Source organism: Chenopodium quinoa, unplaced genomic scaffold (genome assembly GCF_001683475.1).
Source record: "Chenopodium quinoa cultivar QQ74 unplaced genomic scaffold, ASM168347v1, whole genome shotgun sequence".
NCBI lineage: Eukaryota > Viridiplantae > Streptophyta > Magnoliopsida > Caryophyllales > Amaranthaceae > Chenopodium > Chenopodium quinoa.
This window is the reverse complement of record NW_018743850.1, coordinates 1,372,421-1,397,454: the sequence shown is the minus strand read 5'-3', so window position 1 is coordinate 1,397,454 and position 25,034 is coordinate 1,372,421. Positions and strand designations below refer to the sequence as shown.

The 25,034-nt window shown below is 35.9% G+C and overlaps 3 protein-coding genes across 8 annotated transcripts; 1 reads left to right on the top strand and 2 right to left on the bottom strand.

The window, feature by feature from the left end:
- Positions 1-710: 710 nt before the first annotated feature.
- On the bottom strand, positions 711-9,007 carry LOC110685888 (kinesin-like protein KIN-7E). Of its 6 annotated transcripts, XM_021862439.1 has the most exons (15): positions 8,653-9,003; positions 7,893-8,112; positions 7,616-7,750; positions 7,440-7,540; positions 7,250-7,363; positions 7,023-7,104; positions 6,873-6,940; positions 6,660-6,725; positions 6,425-6,552; positions 5,560-5,893; positions 4,374-4,469; positions 3,160-4,278; positions 2,860-3,015; positions 2,363-2,682; positions 711-1,164 (listed from the first exon to the last, which is right to left on the bottom strand). In XM_021862439.1, the coding sequence occupies exons 2-15, from the start codon at positions 8,101-8,103 to the stop codon at positions 822-824; spliced, it is 3,273 nt and encodes a 1,090-aa protein (XP_021718131.1). In that variant the 5' UTR covers positions 8,104-8,112; positions 8,653-9,003; the 3' UTR covers positions 711-821. The 6 variants fall into 6 exon arrangements, with proteins under 6 accessions (XP_021718131.1, XP_021718128.1, XP_021718126.1 ...); XM_021862436.1 differs by having other exon boundaries at positions 2,860-4,278; positions 6,906-6,940; positions 8,653-9,007; XM_021862434.1 differs by having other exon boundaries at positions 2,860-4,278; positions 8,653-9,005.
- Positions 9,008-10,391: 1,384 nt separating this feature from the next.
- On the top strand, positions 10,392-15,493 carry LOC110685887 (probable serine protease EDA2). The gene is made up of 12 exons (XM_021862432.1): positions 10,392-10,640; positions 10,726-10,851; positions 10,944-11,099; positions 11,302-11,484; positions 11,605-11,721; positions 11,850-11,903; positions 11,980-12,051; positions 12,240-12,427; positions 12,862-12,956; positions 13,238-13,312; positions 14,451-14,534; positions 14,939-15,493. The coding sequence occupies exons 1-12, from the start codon at positions 10,476-10,478 to the stop codon at positions 15,058-15,060; spliced, it is 1,437 nt and encodes a 478-aa protein (XP_021718124.1). The 5' UTR covers positions 10,392-10,475; the 3' UTR covers positions 15,061-15,493.
- A 2,226-nt stretch (positions 15,494-17,719) lies between these two features.
- Positions 17,720-21,378, bottom strand: LOC110686260 (protein CHAPERONE-LIKE PROTEIN OF POR1, chloroplastic). The gene is made up of 3 exons (XM_021862877.1): positions 21,344-21,378; positions 20,689-21,246; positions 17,720-18,492 (listed from the first exon to the last, which is right to left on the bottom strand). Exons 1-3 carry the CDS (start codon positions 21,376-21,378, stop codon positions 18,342-18,344), a joined length of 744 nt encoding a protein of 247 aa, XP_021718569.1. The 3' UTR covers positions 17,720-18,341.
- Positions 21,379-25,034: the final 3,656 nt, after the last annotated feature.

Below are 25,034 nucleotides of genomic sequence, written 5' to 3'. Positions count from 1 at the left end.
GGAGATATTTTTCGGTGATCACGCGGTGTCTTGTGCTGGTATTGTGGGTATTAAACATCGGCATAATGTTGTTCGGGATACCCTTGTTGATGTTTGCTATCGTTCTGGGATTTCAGCGAGAAAAGAGGTTGCCATTGGGTTGGCCGAGGGAACGACGAGGCCCTCAGACCCGCGGATGTGTTACTTTATTCATGGGATCGTGGTCGCGATGTCTGTGTTGATTTGACAGGGTCTTCTCCTTTGACACGGTCAGGACTATCTGACTTCATTCCTGGGCGGGCTGAGGCAGCTCATCGGAAGCGGGTTAAGTATGAAGCTCGATGTCAGGCGATTGGTTATGGTTTCATTCCCTTCTCCTTTTCTTCGCTTGGGGAATTAGAGAAAGAGGCTGTTGCGTTACTGAAGTGGATTCAGAGGTTCTCGACGACGCAAGACATTGGGGCTCGTGCTGCAGCTCATATCTTCACTAGGGTAGGATTTGCAATAGCTAGAGGAGTGGGGGCCCAGATTGTATCTCGGCTTCCCACTAATTTATTGTAGGTTGTATGACTTTTTGTTTTTTGAGATAATAATAATAATAATAATAATAATAATAATAATAATAATAATAATAATAATAATAATAATAATAATAATAATAATAATAATAATAGTATTAGGGTGAGCATTTCAAAAGATGCTCTGGCAGCAAATGGCAAACCGCAAATGCCTTGGGAATAATTTTACAAAAGCTTGTGATTACTCAACACCAAAATGTACATGTCTGCGATACAAAGGACATGTCTAAGTTTAGTTATTTACAATTACCTAGAGAAGTATTATCAATGATTGCCATCCATAAAAGTGTTCTTACAAGGGACGGCTAAGATTTTGCTACTAAATGATTTCCTCCGCACCTGGGTTGTCGACAAGTTAAGGCCAAAAACTTCCTTAGGCACCTGGGGTTCATTCAACCGAACCAGTTTAGCTACAATTTTGGCACTTTCCAAGATATGGTCCATATCTACGGTATTGGCCCAAAGGAGATGTGCAAGTTGTGAGCTCCGCCTTTTGCTATCCAAATTGATGCCCCATCTCACATACAGATCCATTCTCTCTTGGCTAGAGAACCTTCGCTTCATTAGCTTGGTCAACATTTTCCTCTCTTTGTGGAGAGACCGTCTACTGCTTCAAAACAACAGTGTTAACTTATCATTCCAAATTCTCCCTTTTAACCCCTTCCCCTAGGCCCTAACACACACACACAGAAAATGAGCCCACTTTTTCTAGAAATAGGCTAGCAGTGAGACTTCAAAGTGGTTTTAAGCTTTACAAGATCTCACAAATCATGTTTGGCCAAACAACATGCATTATTAATCAACAATTTCCTAATATAAGCAGGCCACACAAATGGAAAGAAAATTTGCTATGATTCCTGCGCAAATTTGGCGGTGAAGGCGTCTACACAATGCTCACTGTGCATGCAATAAACTTATAAACATTAAACCTAAACCAAATGAATCCTGCGCAAATTTTGGTGGTGAAGGCGTCTACACAATGCTCACCATGCATGCAATAAACTTATAAACATCAAACCTAAACCAAAGAGCATGAAGACTAACTCCAATAAACATAATAGCTATAACTAAGATGATGTTATGTTCATTGGAGTTCATGTTCTTTTATTTTACTCTTCATGTGTTTTGGTTTTACCCTTGATGTTCATCGGATGTATAGTGTGTGCGTTTTGCATACGCCTTGACCATCCCTACTAATCCATATTGTTTTTAATTGATCACAACCATTGACATCAATCAATTAATCAATCAAAGTCTTAATCCCATAAGTAGGGTCAGCACAGCCATTGACATCAATCAATTAATCAATCAAAGTCTTAATCTCATAAGTAGGGTCAGCACAGCTTTTGAGATAATTCACATAAATAAGGTAGAATGGCATCATTTCCAAATTACCATTTAATGTCACCTACTTTCTCATCCTATAAGTAATGCTACTCTCACCGTTTTTAAATACTTGCTCCACTTTTTCATTTTCAGTCTTTTTAAAAATACTTGCTCCATTTCCTTATTTCGAAAACTTTTACAATATTTAATTTATTTCTCACCCAGTGAACACAACATAAATCATATTTTATTAATTTCTTATTCTCTCTTCTCCCATTCTCTCATATACTTTTGGTTTTTACAATTATTCTTCCACCAACCCCACTCCGCGCATAGGAAATGAAACAAGTATTTAAAAATGGACGGAGTATAATAGTGTATTAGTTTTAATACGGAGTATAGAAAGTAATGCAAGTTAAGAATTGGAACCTCAGACATGGATTCCTGAGCTCAAAGCACCGAATTTTGGATTGTCATACCTTGAACCAGGTGTCAGTTGGCGACCATCTAAGACAATAGAATTGCCCCAAGAAAATGCATTGTTTATGCACGAGAGCCTTCGACGTTCTACTTCCATGTAAATTGTGTCTGCCTGATCACCCTTTATAAAAAGAAGGAAAAAAGATGTTCTGTGTACTAATAAAATGTTGCAGGAATCCCAGAGATCAATTATCTCCCTCTGTAGTCTCTTAACATCTGCAGACCAAAGAGAACTATCACACAAATCATCTTTAGGATTCAAGCCAGAATCTTTCATGTTTTTTATAGAGTTATTTGCCTTCTGAAAAGTATCCTCCACCTGAAACAGATATAATCGGTTCAGAGAAAAATTGTGAAAATAGAAGTACAGCTAGAAAGTAAACTGCAGATCGATTTCCACGATAGACACACACACCAGTACACCACCAATATTTCAAACGATCACTAATGAAATACAGATTGAGCACAAGAGAGGAGGTAAAATCTGAAATATTACCTGCAATTTTTGAAGTTGAACTTGATCCATAGACTTGCCCCTGGTAACTTCTTTTTTGATTGAAACAGATGTATGGTTCTCAGTTTTATCCATGTGATTGGATACATTAACATCTGCAACTTGAGTTTCATCAAGACCCACATCTCCAATAGAAATCTGAGGTAATTTATAGTCATTATTATTATTCAGTGCAGAAAGCTTCCCGTTGCTATCCTCGAGTGTGAAAACCTCTCCATCTCCACTCTCATATTTTATCTTATACTTGACATCGACTAGTGATGATGGAGATGAGATACTTACATCATTGGATAGAGAACTATTCTCTACACCATTCAAATTCTGAATTTTAGGCACACCATTCATTAGCTGTCTGCCAGGTTCTTCATAATCCTGACGAGAAGACGAATTCATGTTATCCAATTCACTGTGTTCTTTTGGCTCCTTGTCTGTGCAACTATCATTCACACAACCCAATAAAAATAATGATTTTCTTTCCTCTTCTGGAGCCCATATATTGCCAAGTACATTTTCAGATACTATGCAATGAACTTCCTTGCAGTGTTTTTCCAAATTATTATCAATTTGTTCCCCAACTGCCTCCGAAGCTTGTTGTGGATTAATGTCATCATAGTAGGAGGTTGTCTCTGCAATTCTCTCAGAGTCGTGGTACTGATAAATTTCATAGGAGTTGGGGGTTGTCTCTGCAGTTCCCTCAGAGAGGTGGTACTGATCAAATTCATAGGAGTTAAGGGTTTTCTCTGCAGTCTCCACAGACCCGTGGTACTGCTCAAAGTCACAGGAGTTGGGGGTTTTCTCCGCAATTCCCTCAGCAACATGGTACTGATCAAATTCATAGGAGTTGGGGGTTTTCTCTCCATTTTTTTCAGAAACTTGGTACGGATCAAATTCGACAAAGTTGGGGAATTGGGATTCATTTCCAACAGAAACATGCTGGAGACATAGTTCAAAAGTATTAGACGCTTCCTCTCCAATTTCCTCAGTCATGTGGTGCAGATCAATTTCAAAGGAGTTTGGTGCTCGGCCCCCTGTTTCCTCAGATACTCTGTTTTGATCAGCTTCTGGAAAGTCATTTGTTTGTTCTTCAAATCCTTTGGGAACTCGAGGATGGTCATTTCCACTGACAATAGTAGTCTGGATATGCATGGCCAGGGAGGCATCAAAAGGTTTCTCAATAAAAACCCCTTCAAACGAGCTGCTTGGGGAGTTGTTTTCATCAATATCAGAAACTGAATAGTTTTCATCATAACTAAGTCTACTCTGTCTATCTGGAGACTCAAGGGGGTTGAAAGTCAGAGAATGAGCACTTAAGGAGTTATGATCCACCATAGTAGTCGTAAAGGAAGAGGAGTGTTCTGAAGCTTGTCGAACATGCAGCTTAGGGTAAGAAGAATCTTCCTCCTGCATGAAAATAAAAAGACTAAGCAAACAAAGAAAAAAGTTTTTTATCCTGTTTGATGATATCTTCGGAGTTTATAAACTGCAAATTCTCTTACAAATGGTCTTCGTTCTCTAATCCCCTGCTGCAAGTTTTGAATCTGTGATAGAGCAAGGTCCAGCTGCACAGTCAGCTCTTTCACTCTTCTCTCTAACTAAATTACAGAAAGAAAACAAAATCAGTTAATGAACATTGGACAATAGATCAGCTGGGTTAATCCTAGGAGAATAATATAGGTCCCAAGTCACTGCTATGAGACACCAGAGGCTAGGATTTAGTGAGATACATCAACACATGTTGCACACATGGATGTAACTTAGCACAAGCACCATGTATAATTTGAAATGAAATTTACAGATACCTATGGCCAGTCCATTAAAAAGTTTTCCCCTAGCAATGCAAGTAAGATGCTCAAATATTCACCATATATTAGGATAAAATAAATAAGAAAGCCTAAAATTTACATCAGAGAGCTTAAAAGTTAAAACTAACTTGATCTAAACAGCAAAACCATTATTCTGACTTGTGTGATACTGGGATAAAGACAGGCCTGTGGATTTGCATGGTGGGGATCATGGAGACTGGATAGAGGCAGTGATTAGTGGGAGTGGAGAGATGGAAGCTCCAGATGTGGGCGGTTGTGAGAGGAATAAGTAGTCAATAGGGTGGTTGTAGTAATATATATAAATGTTTTTTTTTTTTAATCTCTTATAAACGGAATAATTTATCAAAATTAATTGGCCATAAATGTCAGCAAGTCCTTGCCTATGTGGTCAAAAAATTTAATGTCAGATGGGAGTTTTCATGTTCAAGACTCACAAACTCCAACTCCTATGAAGAGTTAGAAAAAAGAGTTATCAACCAATTGTTTTTGACACATAGAAAGCCACAGAGGGTAAATGACGTAGATGAGAATCTGAGATTTAATTCTCATGTCTTGCATACCACCCTCTAAGACTTTAACCAACTAAGCTAGCTGGCATATATAGATGATAGCAATTGTTGTGTCAAGATATATAATATGCAAAAATGTTGTGGTACTATGTCATAGTCAAGTGCATGGCACCACATGGTGAATAATTGTGGAAGGTAACACTGGTACTCAAACATGCTTATAACGTGAGTGCATTGTTCACAGATTTCTGTTTGGCTCCTACCGCTAACACAGTTCATATCCAATGTCTTAAAACAGAACAAAATAATATTTTTGCTCTCTTGCGTGGCTGGATCATTAAAAAAAATACCTCATCTATTTTATAGTCTTTTTCTCTTAACTGGTCAGTAGCATCAGATCTGGTAGAGGGGCTTGCATTCCTTAACTCACCCTCAAGTCTCGCCAGTTCTCTTTGCAAGTGCTTCATCAAGGCTTTGTCAGACATGACAACATTGACACGTGCATCAGTAGTAACTTCTTTTGCACAACTTGCAAAAAGGAGTGTGTTTCTTGATTGTTCAACATAACTACGTGCAGGACTCATGGTACATATGAGGGCAGTTCTAGCATTGCCTCCCAGAGAGGATTGCAGAATGCGGGTGAGCTTAGAGTCTCGGTAAGGAATATGACCAGTTTGTCCCTTGCTGTACATGAAGTATACGATGTATATCAGTAACACACTTGTAATCATATATTGACTGACTCTCGCCTTGTTCAAGTAAAGAAAAAATCACAAAGGACACTATAGTGGAAGTATTATGAGACCTACCATGCACCATAATAGCAACAAAGAGCAGAAAAAAAAAAAAAAAAAAAAAAAACGTAGTAGTTAAACTAGTAGCAGAAGAAACGCAACAGGATAGAGAGAACAAAATGTGGAAATGCTCTAAGCCAAGAAATATGTGCAATCCGACCTTTAACAGTTAAGGCAAAGTGGAAAACAATAGATTCTACTCTTTTAATGTTGTCTGAAGGGAATCATCAGTGAAAAAACTTGTAAAATTGGGGTTTTCAATTGCCACTTGACAGAAAAATATGAGATGGGATGTTAAGAACTGTACACAAGAGCACAGGGTGAACATCACTAGTAAATAAACACAAGAGAAAAAAAACAATAAGAGCAGAAACAGCAATCTGCAAAGTAAACCAGAATAGCTCTAAGAAGTAGATAAAACCACCTCAGTTTGCGAATAACTGTTCCCAATGTTAACAAACTACGATTTATGTGTGATCCTTCCTTTAACCTTGATCCAGCAGATAACGCTTGTGATGCACGTTCACTTCCCGCAAGATCAACAAAATTCTGCAGACAGGTAAAAGAGCATCAAAAGAGAGGCATTATCTATTATCACTGCATAGAAGCTACCGCCCCTACCATGTGTTTAATTGGTTCAACATATCAAATCTTACCAAAGTAGCTGCAAGGGTGCTACAATTGTTCTTGCCTAAAAACTCACGATTAGAACTTTCAATTGTCTGCAAAAACCAAGAGTGATTGATCAAATGAGATTAGCTTGAAAATTTGTTCCTCTTTCATTCACCCTAATCAGTAAGTTTAGGAGCCAATAACATTTTGTCAGTCACTGAGTCATTTTCTAGTCCTTATTTTGATGAAAAACATACCAATCTGAGAATTTGGTGAGATCGCGAGCTTACTTCATTCAGAAAAGTTTCTCCTATCTGTCTTTGTGCTGCAAATATAAAAGAAGGTGCTTATATAGTCTCCAATATTCAATGAAAACACATGTTATTTTGGACATCAAATTTTTGTACCTTCACACATGGCAAGAAGTTCTTTGAAGTGGCTCCAGTCATGCAGAACCTCTTCCGTAAGTTTTTCAACCACCGTACCTCTCTGCAAGGGAAAATGCGACAAATTGCAAACCCGAATAATGAAGAGGGAGGTCTCATCCAGTCAATATACTATTTTATTTGAAGTAATAAATATATATATATATATATATATATATATATTATAGTCCGATAAAAAGAAATATCACCTCTGGGTCATCCAAAAGGCGAAGGGGACTGTTATCTGCTGTGAGGAGGTCCCTAACTGATTCATTGTAAATCTCCATAGCAGAGAACCTCAAGTGGAAGTCTCTTTCTTTGTGCTACAAGGATACAGGCATCTTTAAGTGGAGAGTTGAAATTGGGTAAAGGCAGCTTAAAAAGCAGTGGTGATTTCACCTTGTATATGTAGTTAAATATGTCCTCCATAGTATATTCTGTTATCCCAGACATGGTAAATGTTTTACCACTGCTTGTTTGACCATATGCAAAAACACTTGCTGCAAAAACAGGATTGGTAAACAACAAGCTTTACAAGAAGAGAAGCTGACAAATGCGTAAGATGATGAGCTCACAGTTGATGCCACTGAGAGCTGAAAGAACAACTGCTTTTGCTCCTTCCTCGTACACCTGCCTTGTGGAGGAATCAGACCTGAACACCCTATCTAAATCAAAAGCAATTGCCAGTATAAGGATGATGAGCAGAGCATCTGTAGACCGTATATCCACATAAAACGATTGATGAGCATAATGAAAACACTTATCAACTTCAATAGCCTAATATATGGAATTAATATACTAGTATAAAAAATAGAAGGCTGGCAGAAAGCAGGATTGATGAAATATGAATACCAAATGTAAAGGAATTTGGATAGAGTGATCGCTCAGGAGATAAGTTGTTGTTGTTGTAAACAATAGTGGTATGATCGATGCATTCCCAATCCAGTGGCTCGTTCCTACAAGTTTCCTTGTGATTCAAAGGACGCAAACGAACGGACACCAAGATCCTCTCCTCGGCGGGGTCGGGGCAGCTGGAGGCTTGTTCAGCATCAGCACTAGCCATCCTATCAGTCTGTAAACATGTAATCAACACTCTAAATTAACAATGTAGTACTAGTCCAAACTCAATTATCACCTCCCACAGTCCACAGATCGATCATAGTTGATTCCTTCCCCCCTTTTTAGTTTGTAATTCCCAAAGCATAACCCTATATATATATATATATATATAATACTTTTGTCTGTCTATAAACCATTAAAAAAATAAAAATGGCATATGGTCTGCTGTGTACTAGCGCAACACATGGGGCAGGGCCACGGCTACGGCCACCCTTCTTTTTTAGCTTTTACACCTTGATCATCTTGTCGTTTCACAAAGTTTTAAAGATAATTAATCTAAACATTTAACAAAGTCTGGGTTATAATATATAAGAATTGAAACAAGTAACGGCGCAACTTTGGAGTTTAGTTGATATCATATACTCTATAAAACAGTAATTATAGGGACTTGGGAGTATCAAGAATTGAAGACAATTAGGTACTGTAATTAGAAGACAAAAACAATACTACTAAGTAGAAGGTACTCCGTATTATTTAGAGCAGAATAAGTTACCTAACTCCACAATATTCTCTCTCCTCCTTGTCGGCATTAATTCATCATCGACTCCAATTCTGGGATCCAAGATCCAATGCTTGCACCGACACTTTTCAAGATACCAAAACCAAATGTGAAGAATGCAGAGAAATCAGAGAAGGTTGTAGCAAAGTGAAAGAAGAGAGAGAGAGAGAGAGAGATTTGCCCTGTTGCTTGAGTTGGTTGGGCGGGTAGAGTGTCACTCCATTCTCTCTCTCTGTCTCACTGTTGCTTCTTAGCTCCTCTGATTTTCATTCATCTTCTCTGTCTCACTTAATATTCACTCATTACGCCGTAGTTTACCGCGCGCTTCTAAATTACAGTATTACCCTGGTTTTAAAATAAATACTCTTTTAAGTATCGGCTTTTGAGGTCTTTGGGTAATTTCCTTACATTCCAAGTCAAAGATTGCCACTTGCCAGTAATGCGGTGTTAGAATTTCAAATCCAAATTATTTCCCATCCACAACCCATCCATATAATTTTAGCATAAATGCCTTTAGATTTGGGACCACATTAATTTATTTTTCCCCTTTTATTATGTTTGTTTGACCAGCAAATACTACTAATTTTGATACAAGCACCCATGTGCTTGGTTACTAAACATTATGCATGACTACGGACTATGTATCCTTTTTTTTTTTTTTTTTTTTTTTTGAAATTTTACAAATTATACCTATTTAAAGTTAGTAATTTGTAAATTGTAGTCATTTAAAAAATAATTGCAAATTGCAGTCTAAAAGTTCTTTAAATTAAATTGTAGATTGCAGCCCAATTTTACTTTTTCATCGGTTTACGTGTCAAAAAATATTCAGTTAAGATTTAAGCAGTCATTTTTAATTCTTAAGGGTCCGAATTGAGATCGAAATTAGCAAAAAAAATAATGTAAATGTCACGGTGCAGTGGCTAGGTTTTACGGTGGTTTGATTGGGCAGTAGGATGGTTGGTGTTGTTGGGGTGGCTGGGGAATTAGAATGGAAATACCTAGAGAATAATGGAGAATCAACTTCAAAGAATTTGGGGGAATGAAAAGGGAAAAGGGAATGGAAAAATAACCTAACAAACAATAACAAAGAAAATGATAGTAGTTGATAGGGGTGAGCAAACCAGGTATCCGGTCAAAATTTTAGGACCCGGACTTGGAATTGGTTGGAACCGGATCCTAAAATTTGAACCTGAAATTGGAATTAGTTCAACTGGGTCCTAAAATTTAGGAATTGATATTGGAACCACCGGGTACCGGTCTCGGTACGGTTCCGGGTACCCACTTATGTATGTAATTGTTAAAATATATACAAATTATAATTCTTATTTTAATTAGGTTCATTTTTAGCGTTTAATACTTTTATTTATATATGCATAAGCTATTTGTATTTATGTTAGGTATTAATAATACTTTTTTAATTTACAAATTAGATACATTCTACATATTTTTATTATTTAAAATTTTTTTAGTTTAACATATATTAGGTAAACGGATATCCAACCGGTTCCGGTTCCAAAAAATTGAGAATTGAAATTAGTATTAGTTATAACCGAGTCCTTAATTTATTACCCGGAATTGGAACCACCGGGTCCAATTCCGATTCTAGACCCACCGATTCCTAACCGGTTTCGATTCCGGTTTCAATTCTGGGTACCCGAAAATTTCTGCTCTACCCTAATAGTTGATTCCATTCTCTTTAATGAATACCCCAACCAAACAGCCCTAGTTTCCGCGGGGGGGGGGGGAACGACAAAAACAAGCAAACGATAGAAAACCCTAAAGGAGGAAGATAGGACGACGAAATCGTGGGTTTGAAGATGGAATCGGGCGGAAGAAGATGGATGGCGGTGTTGTTGGTGGTGTTGGGTGAGTTATCTCTGTCATCGTCTTACCTAAACCCCCGTTTGCTGCACGCCGGAAACAATTACTTGACCACACAAGAGCACTGGTTCAATCAGACCCTTGATCACTTCTCCCCTTATGTATGTATCACTTTAATTATAATTAAGACATGAATTATTGAATGTTTTAATTTAAACACGAAATTGATCATCTTACTAATTGCAGGACCATCGTGAATTCGAGCAGAGGTACTTTGAGTTTCTGGATTACTTCCGTGCCCCAGATGGGCCCATTTTCTTGAAAATTTGTGGTGAATCTTCTTGTAACGGAATTGCCAATGACTATCTAAGCGTGGGTTACTTAAGCTGTTTGTTTGGTATCATATGCCATTCCTAGTTTACTTGCTACACATTTTCATGAGATGTTGTTGCCAATGACTTCAGGTTCTTGCTAAGAAGTTCGGTGCTGCTATCGTTTCCCCTGAGCATCGCTACTATGGAAAAAGCTCTCCCTTTAAATTACATACTACTCAAAATCTTAAATTTCTTTCATCTAAGCAGGCACTTTTTGATTTGGCTGCTTTCCGCCAATTTTATCAGGTGAATTACTCTCTTCGGATTTAGCTATACTCCCTTGTCAATATAAGATCTTCTTACGACTTGGGTGCTTATGTCTCTATTTCTTTTTTCTTTAATATGTTTACCGATCAATCAAAACCTTAATCCCACAAGTGCCCTTGGCTACATGTTTTATTATATGAATGTATCTATATTCATTAATTTTTATTTTCTTTATCTCAAGGAATCCCTGAACCAAAAGTTTAATAGATCAAATGTTGAAAATCCCTGGTTTGTGTTCGGTATCTCCTACTCTGGAGCTCTTAGTGCTTGGTTCCGCCTAAAGTTTCCTCATTTGACTTGTGGAAGTCTTGCAAGTTCTGGTGTGGTTCTTGCTGTATACAACTTTACAGAGTTTGACCAGCAGGTGGGTGATCTTGGTTTGTGTTTCATCAATCTCTGTGTTCACCACTCTCGTTTAGTGGTGCTTGTTTTTCGTGAGGCTGCATAAAGTTATAATTTACTCCCATGTGTGTCTCTACTGCAGATAGGTGCCTCAGCTGGCCCAGAATGTAAATCTGCTTTGCAACAAGTTACACAGCTTGTTGAAGAAGGGTTGACCTCATACCCGAAGGCTCTAAAGTCAGCCTTTGGGGCTTCTGAGGTAAAATCTTGACAATGGATTTAATAAAGCATTTAGGAATTATGTTTGACTATGTCACATATTTATAACCTGTATTTGGGCTTGTTATGATTGGTTTTATTTAAAGCTTCTCCTTAATCTTCGTGTAGCTAACAATTGATGGGGACTTCCTGTATTTTCTGGCTGATGCTGCGGTTACTGCTGTAAGTTCACTCTAACCTATTGAATATATTTCCCGTCATTCCTTGTTAGTGGCTCACTACTTTCATAATCCCACAGTTTCAGTATGGAAATCCTGACAAGTTGTGCTCTCCTCTTGTTGAAGCAAAGAAAGCGGGTCAAGATTTAGTGGTATGCCCCCCTCATTTCTTTCATCGATGTATATCTGGTGCTCCATCCTTAATATCATCTAAGCTGCTATATTATGTATATCTTTGAGTATCAGGGATGGACTCTGTTCATTTTTAGATGCTTCTTTCTGTTGCATTTCAGTATTATTTCTGTGATTCTGCTATATTAAGCTGGAGTCCTTTATGCAGGGTGCTTATGCCTCATATGTGAAAGACAACTTTGGCTTTAGTGTTGAAACTTATAATCAAGAGCACCTGAAGAACGTTGTTTCTGGTAGTTCTGATAGATTGTGGTGGTTCCAAGTGTGCAGTGAAGTTGCATATTTCCAGGTAGCACCTGCAAACGATAGCATTCGATCATCTAAAGTCGACACAAGGTTTGCTTTCTTTTTTACCTCCCTCTCTTGCTCTTTCATGTAACTGCATGCTCCATTTTAAAACTCTTCTTATTCATCTGCTATAAAGCACCAAAATAAAGAAATTATGGACAAAAATGATGTATTAAGGGAACCAGAAGATGATTAGTGAAGAACAAGATGGATATGACTGAAATAATGCCAACTACAGCCTTGCCTATTTGCGAGAGAAATGGCACTCTCCCAAAGCTACAATTGATAACTTGTCTCAATATTTAACATAAATCCCCTCCTAATGACCTAATCTTCTATTTTATAAGTTCTTCCCTACCTACCTAGCTTATTTCCCAAGATACCCATAACTAAATAATAAAGATGCTACCTAAAGTGCTCCTCTCCTTAAATCAGTTCATTGTATCATCAAATTCATCATTTTTGAATGTTTGTATGTACAGATACCATTTGGACCTATGCAAGAATGTCTTTGGAGATGGAGTTTACCCTGAAGTTGATGAGACTAATTTGTACTATGGAGGCACAAAGATAGCTGGTTTGCACTTTCCATTTCCTTTGTCAATGATATAGTTATTACATAGGGCCTCCTCTCTGGATCTGACTTTTCACAGAAATGCTTGTCTGTTATGTAATTTGTAAAGGTTTGTGTTTTGTGCCTCTCATGTGCAAAGAGTTGTGCCTCTCATGTTAGAAGCTTTGGCCTACTTGAAAGAACTCTGGCCTGGATATTGGGAATCTGATTCATAGTAACAGGATAATAGAGAAAGTTTTTGCGTAAATTATATTATTTAAACAGTCTTGCTCTTTCATTGACAGGTACCAAGATAGTATTTACAAATGGCTCACAAGACCCCTGGCGACATGCATCCAAACAGATTTCATCTCCTGACAGTGAGTAGCCTTCACAATACTGCCTTTTTAGATAACTGTATTTGTATTTTTTTTTTCTTTTAAAAAAAAAAATGAGCAACAAATTATCCATTCTCTAGAGATACCTGTAGTAAGAGACACTTCCAGCTCTAATATCCGAATTTTATGTTTCAATTTCTTTTATATATCGAGTAAGCGACTCGCAACACCCTTAATTCAAACACTAAGCTAGTAAAAAACCATGATAAGAAAGACAAAATTCAACATCTCTAGGGAACCAAAATATTCTAGAATCTTTTATTAAACAACATTTGTTAAACGAAAAGAGCGGGATTTTTTTTGTCAAAAACTACCTTATAAAGCCCAAATTTTGTGAGAAACTACCTAATAAAAAATGTTGTAAGAAACTACCTAATAAAATGTAAATGTTGTAAAATACTACCTCTGCCGGAAATCTACCATTGACCTACCTCAAAACACCTCCAAAACCATCGCTTTCACCCTAAAACCAACACAACCTACTTGAAATTGCCTCCACCACGTTGAAACCACCCTCCAAACCTCAGAATCACCACCTCTAACCCCAAAAGCCAACATCCCGAATCACAAAACTACCGTGACCAACTCGGAATATCCTCTAACCACCCCGAAAATATCCTTACTACTTTGAAAACCAACCCCCGTGGTGGTTTTTGGGGTGTTTTGAGATGAGTCAACGCCATAAAATAAGATTAACGGTAAAAACTCGGCCAAAGGTAGTATCTTACAACATTTTATCATTTATTAGGTACTTTATTACAACATTTTTATATTAGGTAGTTTCTCACATAAGTTAGGTTTTATTAGGTGTTTCTGACAAAAAACCCTAAAAAAAAAAAAATATATCATTTTTGGTAAGTCATTTTTTGAAACGATGCACCTGACATAGAGTGTTTTAAACTTTAGTATAACTTGTATTATAAGTTTTACTCTGTGATAAAACATCTGTAGTGAAATTTGTTTATTGAAAATTGGGCGGTTAATTGGAATATCGTGAATCCTGATATAGGGACCAGGGAATCACAATCAAAAGTGATGGATATTGGGATAGAGCTTGTTTGCCACCATTTTTTTTTGTTTTTGTTTTTTCTACTGATGTATGTGTTGTCACATCTTCCAGGGCCTTCTTATGTTGTCACCTGTCACAATTGCGGCCATGGGACTGACTTGCGGGGCTGCCCTCAATCACCATTGAGTATTGAAGGTGTGTACATGTTGCACAAATATGCCATGTTTTTCAAGTCTTTTTGGAGGCATGGATTTCATTATCTAAGAATGATATTTCATATGTAGCTTCGTGTTTGAAGATCTAAAAAGTACGTTAGGGGCTATATGTATGAGTTGGGATTCATTCTAGTATATATGCAAAAGACTGTACAGAAAATGAGGCTGTATTTTGAAAAAATTTTCTCACCCGAAGTACCTGTTTTTAAAGACATACAGGAAAATTGAAAATTAGGTTTCAATCTTCCCTTTCTGAATTGAAAATCTAAACATCAGGAGGAATGATAAGATGTTTCTGTTGGATGTGTTGTACTTGAAGCTCTCGCTCTTAATTTTATTATTGGTAGTCTCTTACTCAACACACTCTCAAATGTTTTGACTCAGGTGATGACAAGAAATGTAGCTCTCCTGATGCTGTCAACAAAGTGAGACAACAGGTAACAGAGCACATAGATCTTTGGTTGTCTGAGTGCCAAAATACTGCTAGGGGTTGGAGTTCTGTGTAATGAGGGTGCTTATACATCTGGAAACACTTGTATTTAACCTGTCGAATATGTGCTATTTGCTATATAACCGTCCTAAGCTACTGTTGGGCATAATTATTGTTCTTATACTGTTATACAGCTGTGTGGACGTAATTTTTTTTTTTTTTTAAAAAAAAAAAAAAACTAAATGATGAAGGCACACCATATAGGGGCCGGGGTTAGGTTGGGGTGTGGGTAGAGGAAATCCCCTCAAAGTGTGCTTAGTAAAAATTGACCCAGGTGGAATTGACCCGGGTCTCATTATGCTGGGAAGTGTAGAAGCCACTACTTTGTACAATGTACTCTTTGACGAGGTCACTGTTTTATGACTAATGGATGTACTCTGTAATTTACTTCAGAATGTAATTTCATTTTAATTACTACGTATTTAAGGCCTTGTTTGTTTTAAATTGAAGTGAAACTTTAGTTTTAATCTCTTTCAGTTGTTGGATTATACGATGAAGCTTTGTTCTCTTGTTTCTTAACTGATGATTGGGAGCTGACTTTTTATGAAGTATTCAAAGGGAAGCATCTCGGGGTTTATAATATTGTTTGGAACCATACACGTTTGTTAGTCGATTACATAGAAACCATGGAAGCACCCTAACTAGTTTATTTCTTCTTTGAGTCCCCAAAAAAAAAAAAAAAAAAAAAATAAATAAAAAAATAAATAAAAAAAAAACTTAAATTGTGCAAAACTAAAATCTATAATCCATGCTTTTAAACTAATTTTTGAAGGCTCTAGGATCCGGTGTCGAAAACTCTTTGGATGGCAAGAAATGCACCTTTGAGGTCATATAATGTTGTTCGGAATCATATATGATCATTACTTATACACTTAAAAGCATATGGTGGTCTTGAGATAATTAAGGCATGTGTGAACGTCAACAACTAAATTGACAATTTAAAGGCTAATCGATCGACTTCAATCACTCAAATGTCCCAAGGTATTTTGGCCTTTTGGGGTCAATGGGAAGTACCAAGACCTCTTTTCTTTTGAGTCCGTAAAGAGTATAATACACAAAATCAAATCAATTTAGGATATTTCGTGATCTAGTGTCAAAATTCTCGAGATTGTAGGGGACGCTTCTCAGGGTCATATAATATTGCTTGAAATTATATATGACCACTAGTCGAGCATATAAAGTCTTACGGTTGAGTTGAATGATTATGAAGGGGTGTGTAAGTTATAAATGGCTAAATTGATAAGTTAATGGCAAAGCGGACGAATCCAATCACCCAAATGGACTCCCAAAGTATTATGGGCATTGGGGTCCATGAAAGCACCTCAACTTGTTACCTTTCCAAATCCAAAAAAGTGAAAAATTATCCAAAATTAAATGCTATTATCCACACTTTCAAGCCAATTTTGGAAGTGATAATAATTGGGTTGGAACTTTAACTAGTCTAACAATAGGTTCTTAAAGTTTTGAGAATGAGTTTGACTAGTCTAATACCCATATTGTTGAACCCATGAGAAAACCCACATATGAGTGGTGTGTTGTCCACATTAATTGAGTGTATAAGTGAGAGTTTGTATTGGGATGTGTATCCTACATCGAAGAAAGAAGATAATTGTGTCCACTTTATAAAGCTAAGGGGCTATTCCTTTCATTGTCATATGGTTTTGAGATGGAACCTCCTTGGTCGTATTAAGTGGACAATTGTGACGGGTGCACCCAGACTCGTTTATCACATACTCCCTTCGTTTTTAAATAATTGCCCCACTTTCCTTTTCCAGTCGTTTTTAAATACTTGCTCTATTTCCTCCTTTGGAAAGCTTTTACAATATTTAATTCATTTCTCACACTTAGTAGACTCAATATAATACTCTCTCTCTACCTATTCTTCCACTACTTTTGTTTTTTACAATTTTTTATTTTCTCAACTACCCTACTACCTCCATTTTATATTTCTCCAATTTATCCTAAAACTCCGCGCACGGAGAAATGAAGCAAGTGTTTAAAAACGGAGGGAGTACCTCTTATTTCACCGTCCTTTTCCCCATCTTTTGGGGCTATTCCCATTTTTTTCCCTGTTTTCCTTATTAACTCTTTTTTTTCTTCCTTTTTAATATATATATATACGGGTCTGTTCTCATACGTTGAAATTCATTTCAGTTCAGTTCATCTCCTAATTTCCTTCTCTTATAAAATATTCATTTCATTTCAGTTCAATTCAGCTGAATTCAGTCAATGAGAACAAATCCTATATATATATATATAGATATATATATAGAGAGAGAGAGAGAGAGCACATAAAACACTGGAGTGCTTGACGGGAAATATGATGACATCACTTGGCCATTTGCTTGAAATATAATCTTCTTTTTTTTTCTTTCTTTTTTCTTTTTTTAAGAGAAGGTGGCAATTACATTAACACAAAGTTTGTTTGGCTTTCCATAGGATAGCCCAAAAATGAAATATAATCTTCTTAGATCATATGATATGATATAATCATTATTACTACCTCCGTTACATATTATTTGCAACGATTTGACATAACATAGAGAGGAAAAATGTCTAATCGTTGCAAATAATATGGAACAGAGGTAATAATAAATTTCAGATCACTAGTACTATCTTTTACAGTGGAAAACTTCCAACTCTGGTTTACCTCACATGACCGAAGATGATTAGGGAAAACAAAATGTAGAGCTCAAGATCTTCAAACTAACTCTGAATACAATTATTACAGAATCTTAGCAACTTGTAATGTTTTGTTGCTGTTAAGAAAACAAAGAAATCTGCCACACAAATTAGAAAATGGAAAAACCACCATTTACATACAAGTTGTAGAGGCCAAAATTGACATCTACTAGAACGTTCTGTGAACAAGATTTGGTGTAGGGACCAAACATCCAAGTCTCAGGGGTTCTATCACTCTATGCAATCGCATAATACGAGTCGCAAATAATAATATAGTTTCACATCAATCAGTTCATATGAACTATGAGGATGATGTGGGTTCCATGTAGATAATTCCAATGGAAAAGAACAGCACAAGCCACAAAAAATGGCCAATCACATCTTTGATAAACCTATAATAACATTTAAGGTTGGGGGAAAGGCTTGACCTAATTAACAGTATATCATTTTAATAGAAAAATAAATACTCTTCCATTAATAATCTCTCTAAATTCCTTACATCTGCTGAAATTTAGTGTTCCCGTATAACAAATCTAATGGAAAAATCAGGAGAATGAAATCACTTAAGGCAGACAAATAGTGTGCAGCTGGCAAAAACTCATAGAGCTGAGAATATTATTTCAGATATGTAGAAGCAACCCAGAGAAGCACATAACTTAGCAAAGAAGTGGTCACTTCCAAACTCGTTGGTCCTTTTAGTATAGGCGGAACAACAGATACCATCAGAAAGGTACCCAAGAGCCATGAGAAAATAAATGCTCCCCCCCTGCACAAGGGAAAGCAATTGTCAGGACTCAATTTAGAGTAACAATTGACTGATCTTATAAACAAAAGAGATTGCAATCTACTTAGGTTCCATAAACCTAAAGAGGATATTGCTCAGACTTGCTACATGGAGGTGATGTAGCTGGACTGAAGAAGTTGAGCACGAGAAATGGACTTCATATGAGTAGCATTTGGCTGGGTATATGTGGTGTGTAGATTAAATAATTATTAATGTATTATTGTGCTTAGAAGGCAAGTCATATATTGTTACTACTTATATTTTTTTTGGCAAAGTGGTGATTAATATTCAAACATCCTAAATTTATACAATTCTGGACAGAGGAAGCATCAGAGCAGTGGCGGAGGGAGCATATGTCCTGGTAGGGCACGTGCCCTACCAGATTTAAAAAAAAAAAAAAAAAAAATCAGTTTTTTTTTTTTTTTTTACACCTACAAAACTTGTCAAAATTCAGTAAAAGTTGAATATGGTTTGGACTATTGTTTACTTAGCTAGGTTGTCTATGCATAAAAGCTGAATCTCTGACTTTTACTATCCCCAAGTTTTTTTAATAATAAAAATACCCACAAAATATTGATTCCCGTGTCATAGCTCATAGGAATATAAATTTAAAAACCAAAAAGCCCAAAAACAAAAATAGGGTTTATTTGGTAAATGACTTTTTATTGGCTTTTTAATTGTTTTTTGACTTTTTTATTTGGTCAAATATTTAAAATTTGTTTTGGTAAATGGTTTTTTTTTAGCTAGCTAAAAAACTGGCTTTTAAGCAAGCCAAAATAAAAAAGCTACTTGGAGTAACTTTTGGCTTTTGGTTTTTAACTACCTAAGTTACTAACAACATCCAATAGTCAATTTTACCAAACATGTTTTTAGACTGATAAAAAGTGAAACAACCAACAAAATAGCCGATACAAACAACCGGTCAAACCAGCTGACAGCCAACAACCAGCAGCCAATTGTCAAACAAGGGCAAATACTATATACTATGTATTCTCTTTTATCCAATACTGTGAGCAAACCTACATCCAGAAGATCTTTAACATGTTTAAATTTAATATTTTATTTTTTAACAAGTTTGTCTCCAATGAAATTATTTTCTATAAATGGTAGATCTTAATTAGTAATTTTATAGAATTAAAAGTATATTTAGCATTATATTCTAGAATTTCATTAGGCTTTTTTTGTCGATTACTCGATTAGTATGTAATAAATGGTGCCCTACCAACATAATAATCTTGGCTCCGCCACTGCATCAGAGCAACATTCTACAATCTATACTATATATTAAAAGGCGTTTATAAAATTGTGTATGTGCCACGTGTACCCCTTCTTACACCCGTATTACGCCACATCATCATTCAACAAGCTCTACCATCATGTCACATCATCATTCAATTATTCAATTTAATTAAAAAATGCATGCAAAGAGATTCGAACCTAAACTTCATTGAATAAAAACCACATGCATTGCCATCTTAGCTAAAATTAAATTATAATCTATGTTTCCACATTTATATATAAATACATATAGTACAAGTATTATAATATAATATAAAACAAAAAAATCCGAAAGGAGTTATTGTTGTCATTGTTTTCAAATTTACCACGTAAAAAAATTATGAATTACGTCTTTTAAAGCGTCTAATATAAAAACGAAATTATTCAAAGTATCACCCGGGGCAAAGCCCGGGCCACACACTAGTTTCAAATAAAAAAAAGCCCACAACTCAATCAGCCATATGCTTTCTTTTGGAAGAATCAATCAATGAGAGGTTGATTCAGCTTACTATAATCTCCCAAAAATCTATGCAGTGTCATATTCTTGCTTATGGAGATCAGATAAACAAAACAAGCGAAACATAGCTATTGAATGTGCCAATAGAAAACAATCAATTGATGTCCAGATTTAAACTTATATAAGCTTCTGCTAAAAAATCCTCTTCCTAGTGTATATTTAATTTCTTTGGTCAGCTAGATTTCAAGCCTAAGCAGTCAAAGTGGGAAGAAGCCAAGAAAAATATACTAAATCAAGCATTTTAACACGTCAAGCTAATCAAATTTATAATTATATCAAACAAAGGACCAAGTTAACTATAAGGTTAGCATGCATGGTGACACTAGAGAGTAGAGACGTAAATGAGAGGTTAGAAGCATCAGAGCAAACTAAACAGCACTTACCCATAAAGTGCAGCTCGGATTTTGCTTTTCAGCCTGCTATATATGAAGTATATGGTTGCCACTAGAGAAAGGGCAACCTGAAGAGTAGGCCCTTCTTCAGTAGGAAAGAGGACGGTTAGAGCTCCAAGCAACAAGAACGCAACAGACGTTATCACAATGAATTTGCTATCTGAAGGGGTGCGGAACCTGCTCATCACCGCCTGCACATAACGGGACTGAGTCACATCCCTTACCTTTTTTTTAATATTCAACTTTGGTTTCTTTCGGTCATAAAATTTCTGCATGATTATTTTATCATGAGCCGCTTCAATTGCATCTACACTTGGTTTGTGCCCAGCATATCTTTGTATTAGAAAGTTCCTTGCTGCTTGAATTTCTTCCTCAGAGGCATCAACACTTATTCCAAGTCGTTTGTATGGGTCTTTAATGTTGATTCTTGGAAAGACATCTGCATGAAGTGATGACGTCAAAACAACATTTCTAAGGAGTTTAAAGTATAGTCTTAACACCACCTCAAACAAATTAATGCAATTTACAATACCTAGTGTCAGACAATTCCTAAAGATTGAATTAACATACCAAAATTACATTTAGAGTTGGAATTGGTACAAAGGAACTTCTGACACATGGCATGATATCATTCAGAGTTTCAGACCAGAGCTTAAGATCATTGCCATGCTCAAGCATCATCTTTGCTGAGATACTTAACGAATTTTAGCAGAGAAAAGGAACAGAAGAAGAAGACTGATGATTACAATATTACTATATTAGCATATCGTTTGTTTTATCACTTTTATACTATTATAAGAATGAAAGGATGTAATCATTTTGTATCTCTCTGTAGGAACGTCTCCATTGTCTCTCCCAAATCTACTTAGAAAATCATTCAAGGTATACACATAATTGGCAAAATAGGCAACTAATTCCTTTGCAAGGTATGTTTCTAAAGTATCTAAGTGATGCTTTTATTTTCTTTCAAAAAAAAAAAAAAAAAAAGTGATGCTTTTATTTATTGAATGTCTAATCTGTAATCCGTATAATTAGTCAATACATGTAAATTGTAAATTATTTAATACGGAGTAATAAAGTTGTTAAATGTATTATTCAAAAAAAAAAAGTTGTTAAATGTAAATTCCCGATTTAAATGACTTGCATCGCCCTCTTTTCTGATGAGGTATATTGTTTATTACCAAGAGTGTGTCAACTTTTATTGTACTAAACGGTATCTGATTTAAATGATTATGTGTCATATTCTTCTATTGATTATAACTTAAACAGCTAGCTTGGTTCTAAAAATGGTTGGAAAGGAAAGGCGGAGGAGTGAGAGTGAAGAGAGAAAAGGAAGAAACTTGCATTTCTTTTGTTTGGCTTAATTAGTGGGCACTAAAAAAAATACCTCAAACCGAAAAGTGGGTAGGACCATTTTTTAATATTTTAAAAAAAAAAAAAAAAAAAAAAAAACAGAAAAACCCAAAGAGAACACAATTATTGAAGAATGTGAAAGACTGCCCAAGTCACCCTAAAATTTGTTCATGGTTGATTTTGGGAAGCACAAAATCTTTAAATCAATACCCTTTAGCATAAATCTATGATTGAGGAAGCAAGAAGCCCACAAAATGGCCTCCTTTGCAAGAAGTAGAGATAGACTGACAGTAGGCTTCCCCCTTATTTTTCTATACAATACATATGTGTTACTTGTTTCAATTGGTGCATATAAATTATAAGAGAACGAACAGAAAGTTACTCATTTCTTTCGTTTCGTTTCTTTTTCATCAAGTTGTGATGGATTATGATAGTTATGGACCGAATCACTCCATAAAGGTTGGAGTTATGACTCAGCTGTTGCATAAAATAAAACAAAATGAACAGCTTTCAGGCAGATACTAAAGAGACACAATACTATCATTATAATCAAATGTGTTTATAGCAATGAGCACAGGTTTGGAGTGAAACTCAAGTTTTCCTAAGGCCCATAGGAAATGCTGAATTTTGGATGAAAGTCTGTGGTCAACATTCTTTTCAAGAACTCTCTCACACTTAAATCTAAAGTTTTAAAAAGAAAAAAATACAATTTTTTACATGATTTTCTTTTTTAAAACGAGTGTCAATTCTAAATATAGCTTTTGTACTACCTTTCCTTTGAGTTATTTACAGATTACAACTATTTGCACAAAGATTATGGAGAGAAAGAAAAAGTGTAGTGCCATCAGCCACGTGGCATGTGGAAGAAGTAGGAACAAAATGTCACATGTAGAGTAGGAAAGTGTAAAAGCGTAATATATCATTACCAAATGGATGAAAGAGTAGGTGTAGCCAACTTACAGGAACGAAGGTAGTATAGGTTATCTTTTCAAAGGAAGATATCATTCTAATAGACCTTAGCTCATTCTTTATCATTCCCAAAAGATGACATAAAATAGCGGTCAAGAGGAGATACAGTATATCCTGCATATCAATACAAAATTTTTTCATAAATTTTAATTTATTGTTGTATTGAAAATAAGGATAGCTAAGGCTTATGAGGGACCGTATCATTACGAAAATGTGCATGTTAAGGTGATGTGCGGGAACACTCTATGAGATAGAATCAGATATGAGGTTATTCGCAAGATTGTAGGTGTGGCAGACATTACAGACAAACTAAGGGAATATCTTGGGCATGTAAGATGGAGACTTGAGGGTGCAACAGTACAAAGAATGGAAGAGTGGGACCATGGAGGATTAAACGAGGAGAGGGAGACTGAAAATGACTTGGTTAAAAGGAGTTAGGAAGGATATGAAGTATATGGATTTGCATGAGGATGAGGCATTTGATCGTAAGGGATGAAGGAGGAAGATTTTGGTATGACTATGCGAAATAATCAAATTTGGTTCATGTAGGTGACCCTACTTAAGGCTTTGATTGATTGATTTATTTGATTATTATAGTTACTTTGTGTACATGAGCCTTAGGGTCAAAAATAAATCAGATAAAATAAAAACCTCTAGGACGGCCATAAGCCCTGGTTCTTTTTTTGTTTAACCTAGAGATCTCAGATAAGAAAAGGATATGAAATCATGTATATACAAGAATGGTAGTTTTGAGCCCAAATGAGTGTTGAGAATTATGACGATATATAATAAACTACCACCAATTATGAGTTTTAATAACTAATTTACTGGTTGCTATACATGTATGAAGTACCCACCTCAAAATGAAGTTTTTGACCATGCAGGTTGTTGCTTACACTGTATGAAGAATTTTGTGCAAGGGCACCGTTTGCATCTAAGTATAGGCAAATAAGTGAAATCATGCCAGCTGGAATAGAGAATTGATACACTTACAAACAACCACTCTCCCTTGATACTTAGCCAAAGGTGAGGAATCATACTTCTTTGCAGAAAGCTTTCATTAGCCAAAGCTTAAAAGTAGTGGAATATAGGATGGCTGTTACAAATCAAATGCATTCAAAAGAAGCATCCATACATTTTGATATTTAATTGAGGCAATTACTAATGATGATATCCTAAAGCAATAAAACTACTACTTTTTTTAAATTAACACTACTACTACTACAGAAAATAATAATAATAATAATAATAATACTAAATAATAACTGAGGGTTTTTTTTTTTACGAATAATAATAATAATAAAAATGATGAAAATAACTCAAAGAAATTGGGAAAAGAAGGAAATTTGTAGTATTTATGGGTTTTTTGAAAGTATATCAAAATATATCAAAATGCATGTCTATTTATAGAGAAAAAAAAAATCTATCCGTTGGTGAATTTTGTTTTTTTTTTTTTTTTTATAATTACAACGGTTATATTTACCTTACAAAAATATAATCGTTGTAATAAAAGCAAAAAAATCTGATTGGTTGGAAGGACAAAGCCTGACGCGTGTCGCATCCCCATTGGCTGGGTCTGACGCGCGTCAGGCCAGCTGCCCCCTTATTTTTTTTTTCCCTTTTTGCCCCTCAAAACGGCGTCGTTTCGCCCTTCTTTAAGGCAAAACGACGTCGTTTTGCAAGTCAGAAAGGAAAAAAAAAAGGGAAAGCTGCGTGTACATGTGGGGCCCACCGGTTACTGTTCACGAGTATTTCCCCTCAACTCTTGTGCGTTTTCCATAGCTCTCAACGGTGAGGGTTTTTTCCCTCACTAATGTAATGCTCGGGTATTTTTTTTACACCTTTATTTTTACTCGTGAGGGCTTTTTTCCTCACTGCCGGAGTACTCTTATAATAAGCTACAAGTCCATAAAGGTTGACGAGTGTAGCTTACGATATGTTGTCATAGTCCATAATTTTGAGGAAAAGAGGTTTGAGAATACTAGAAATAACCAAGCAAGTGATAAGAAACAAGA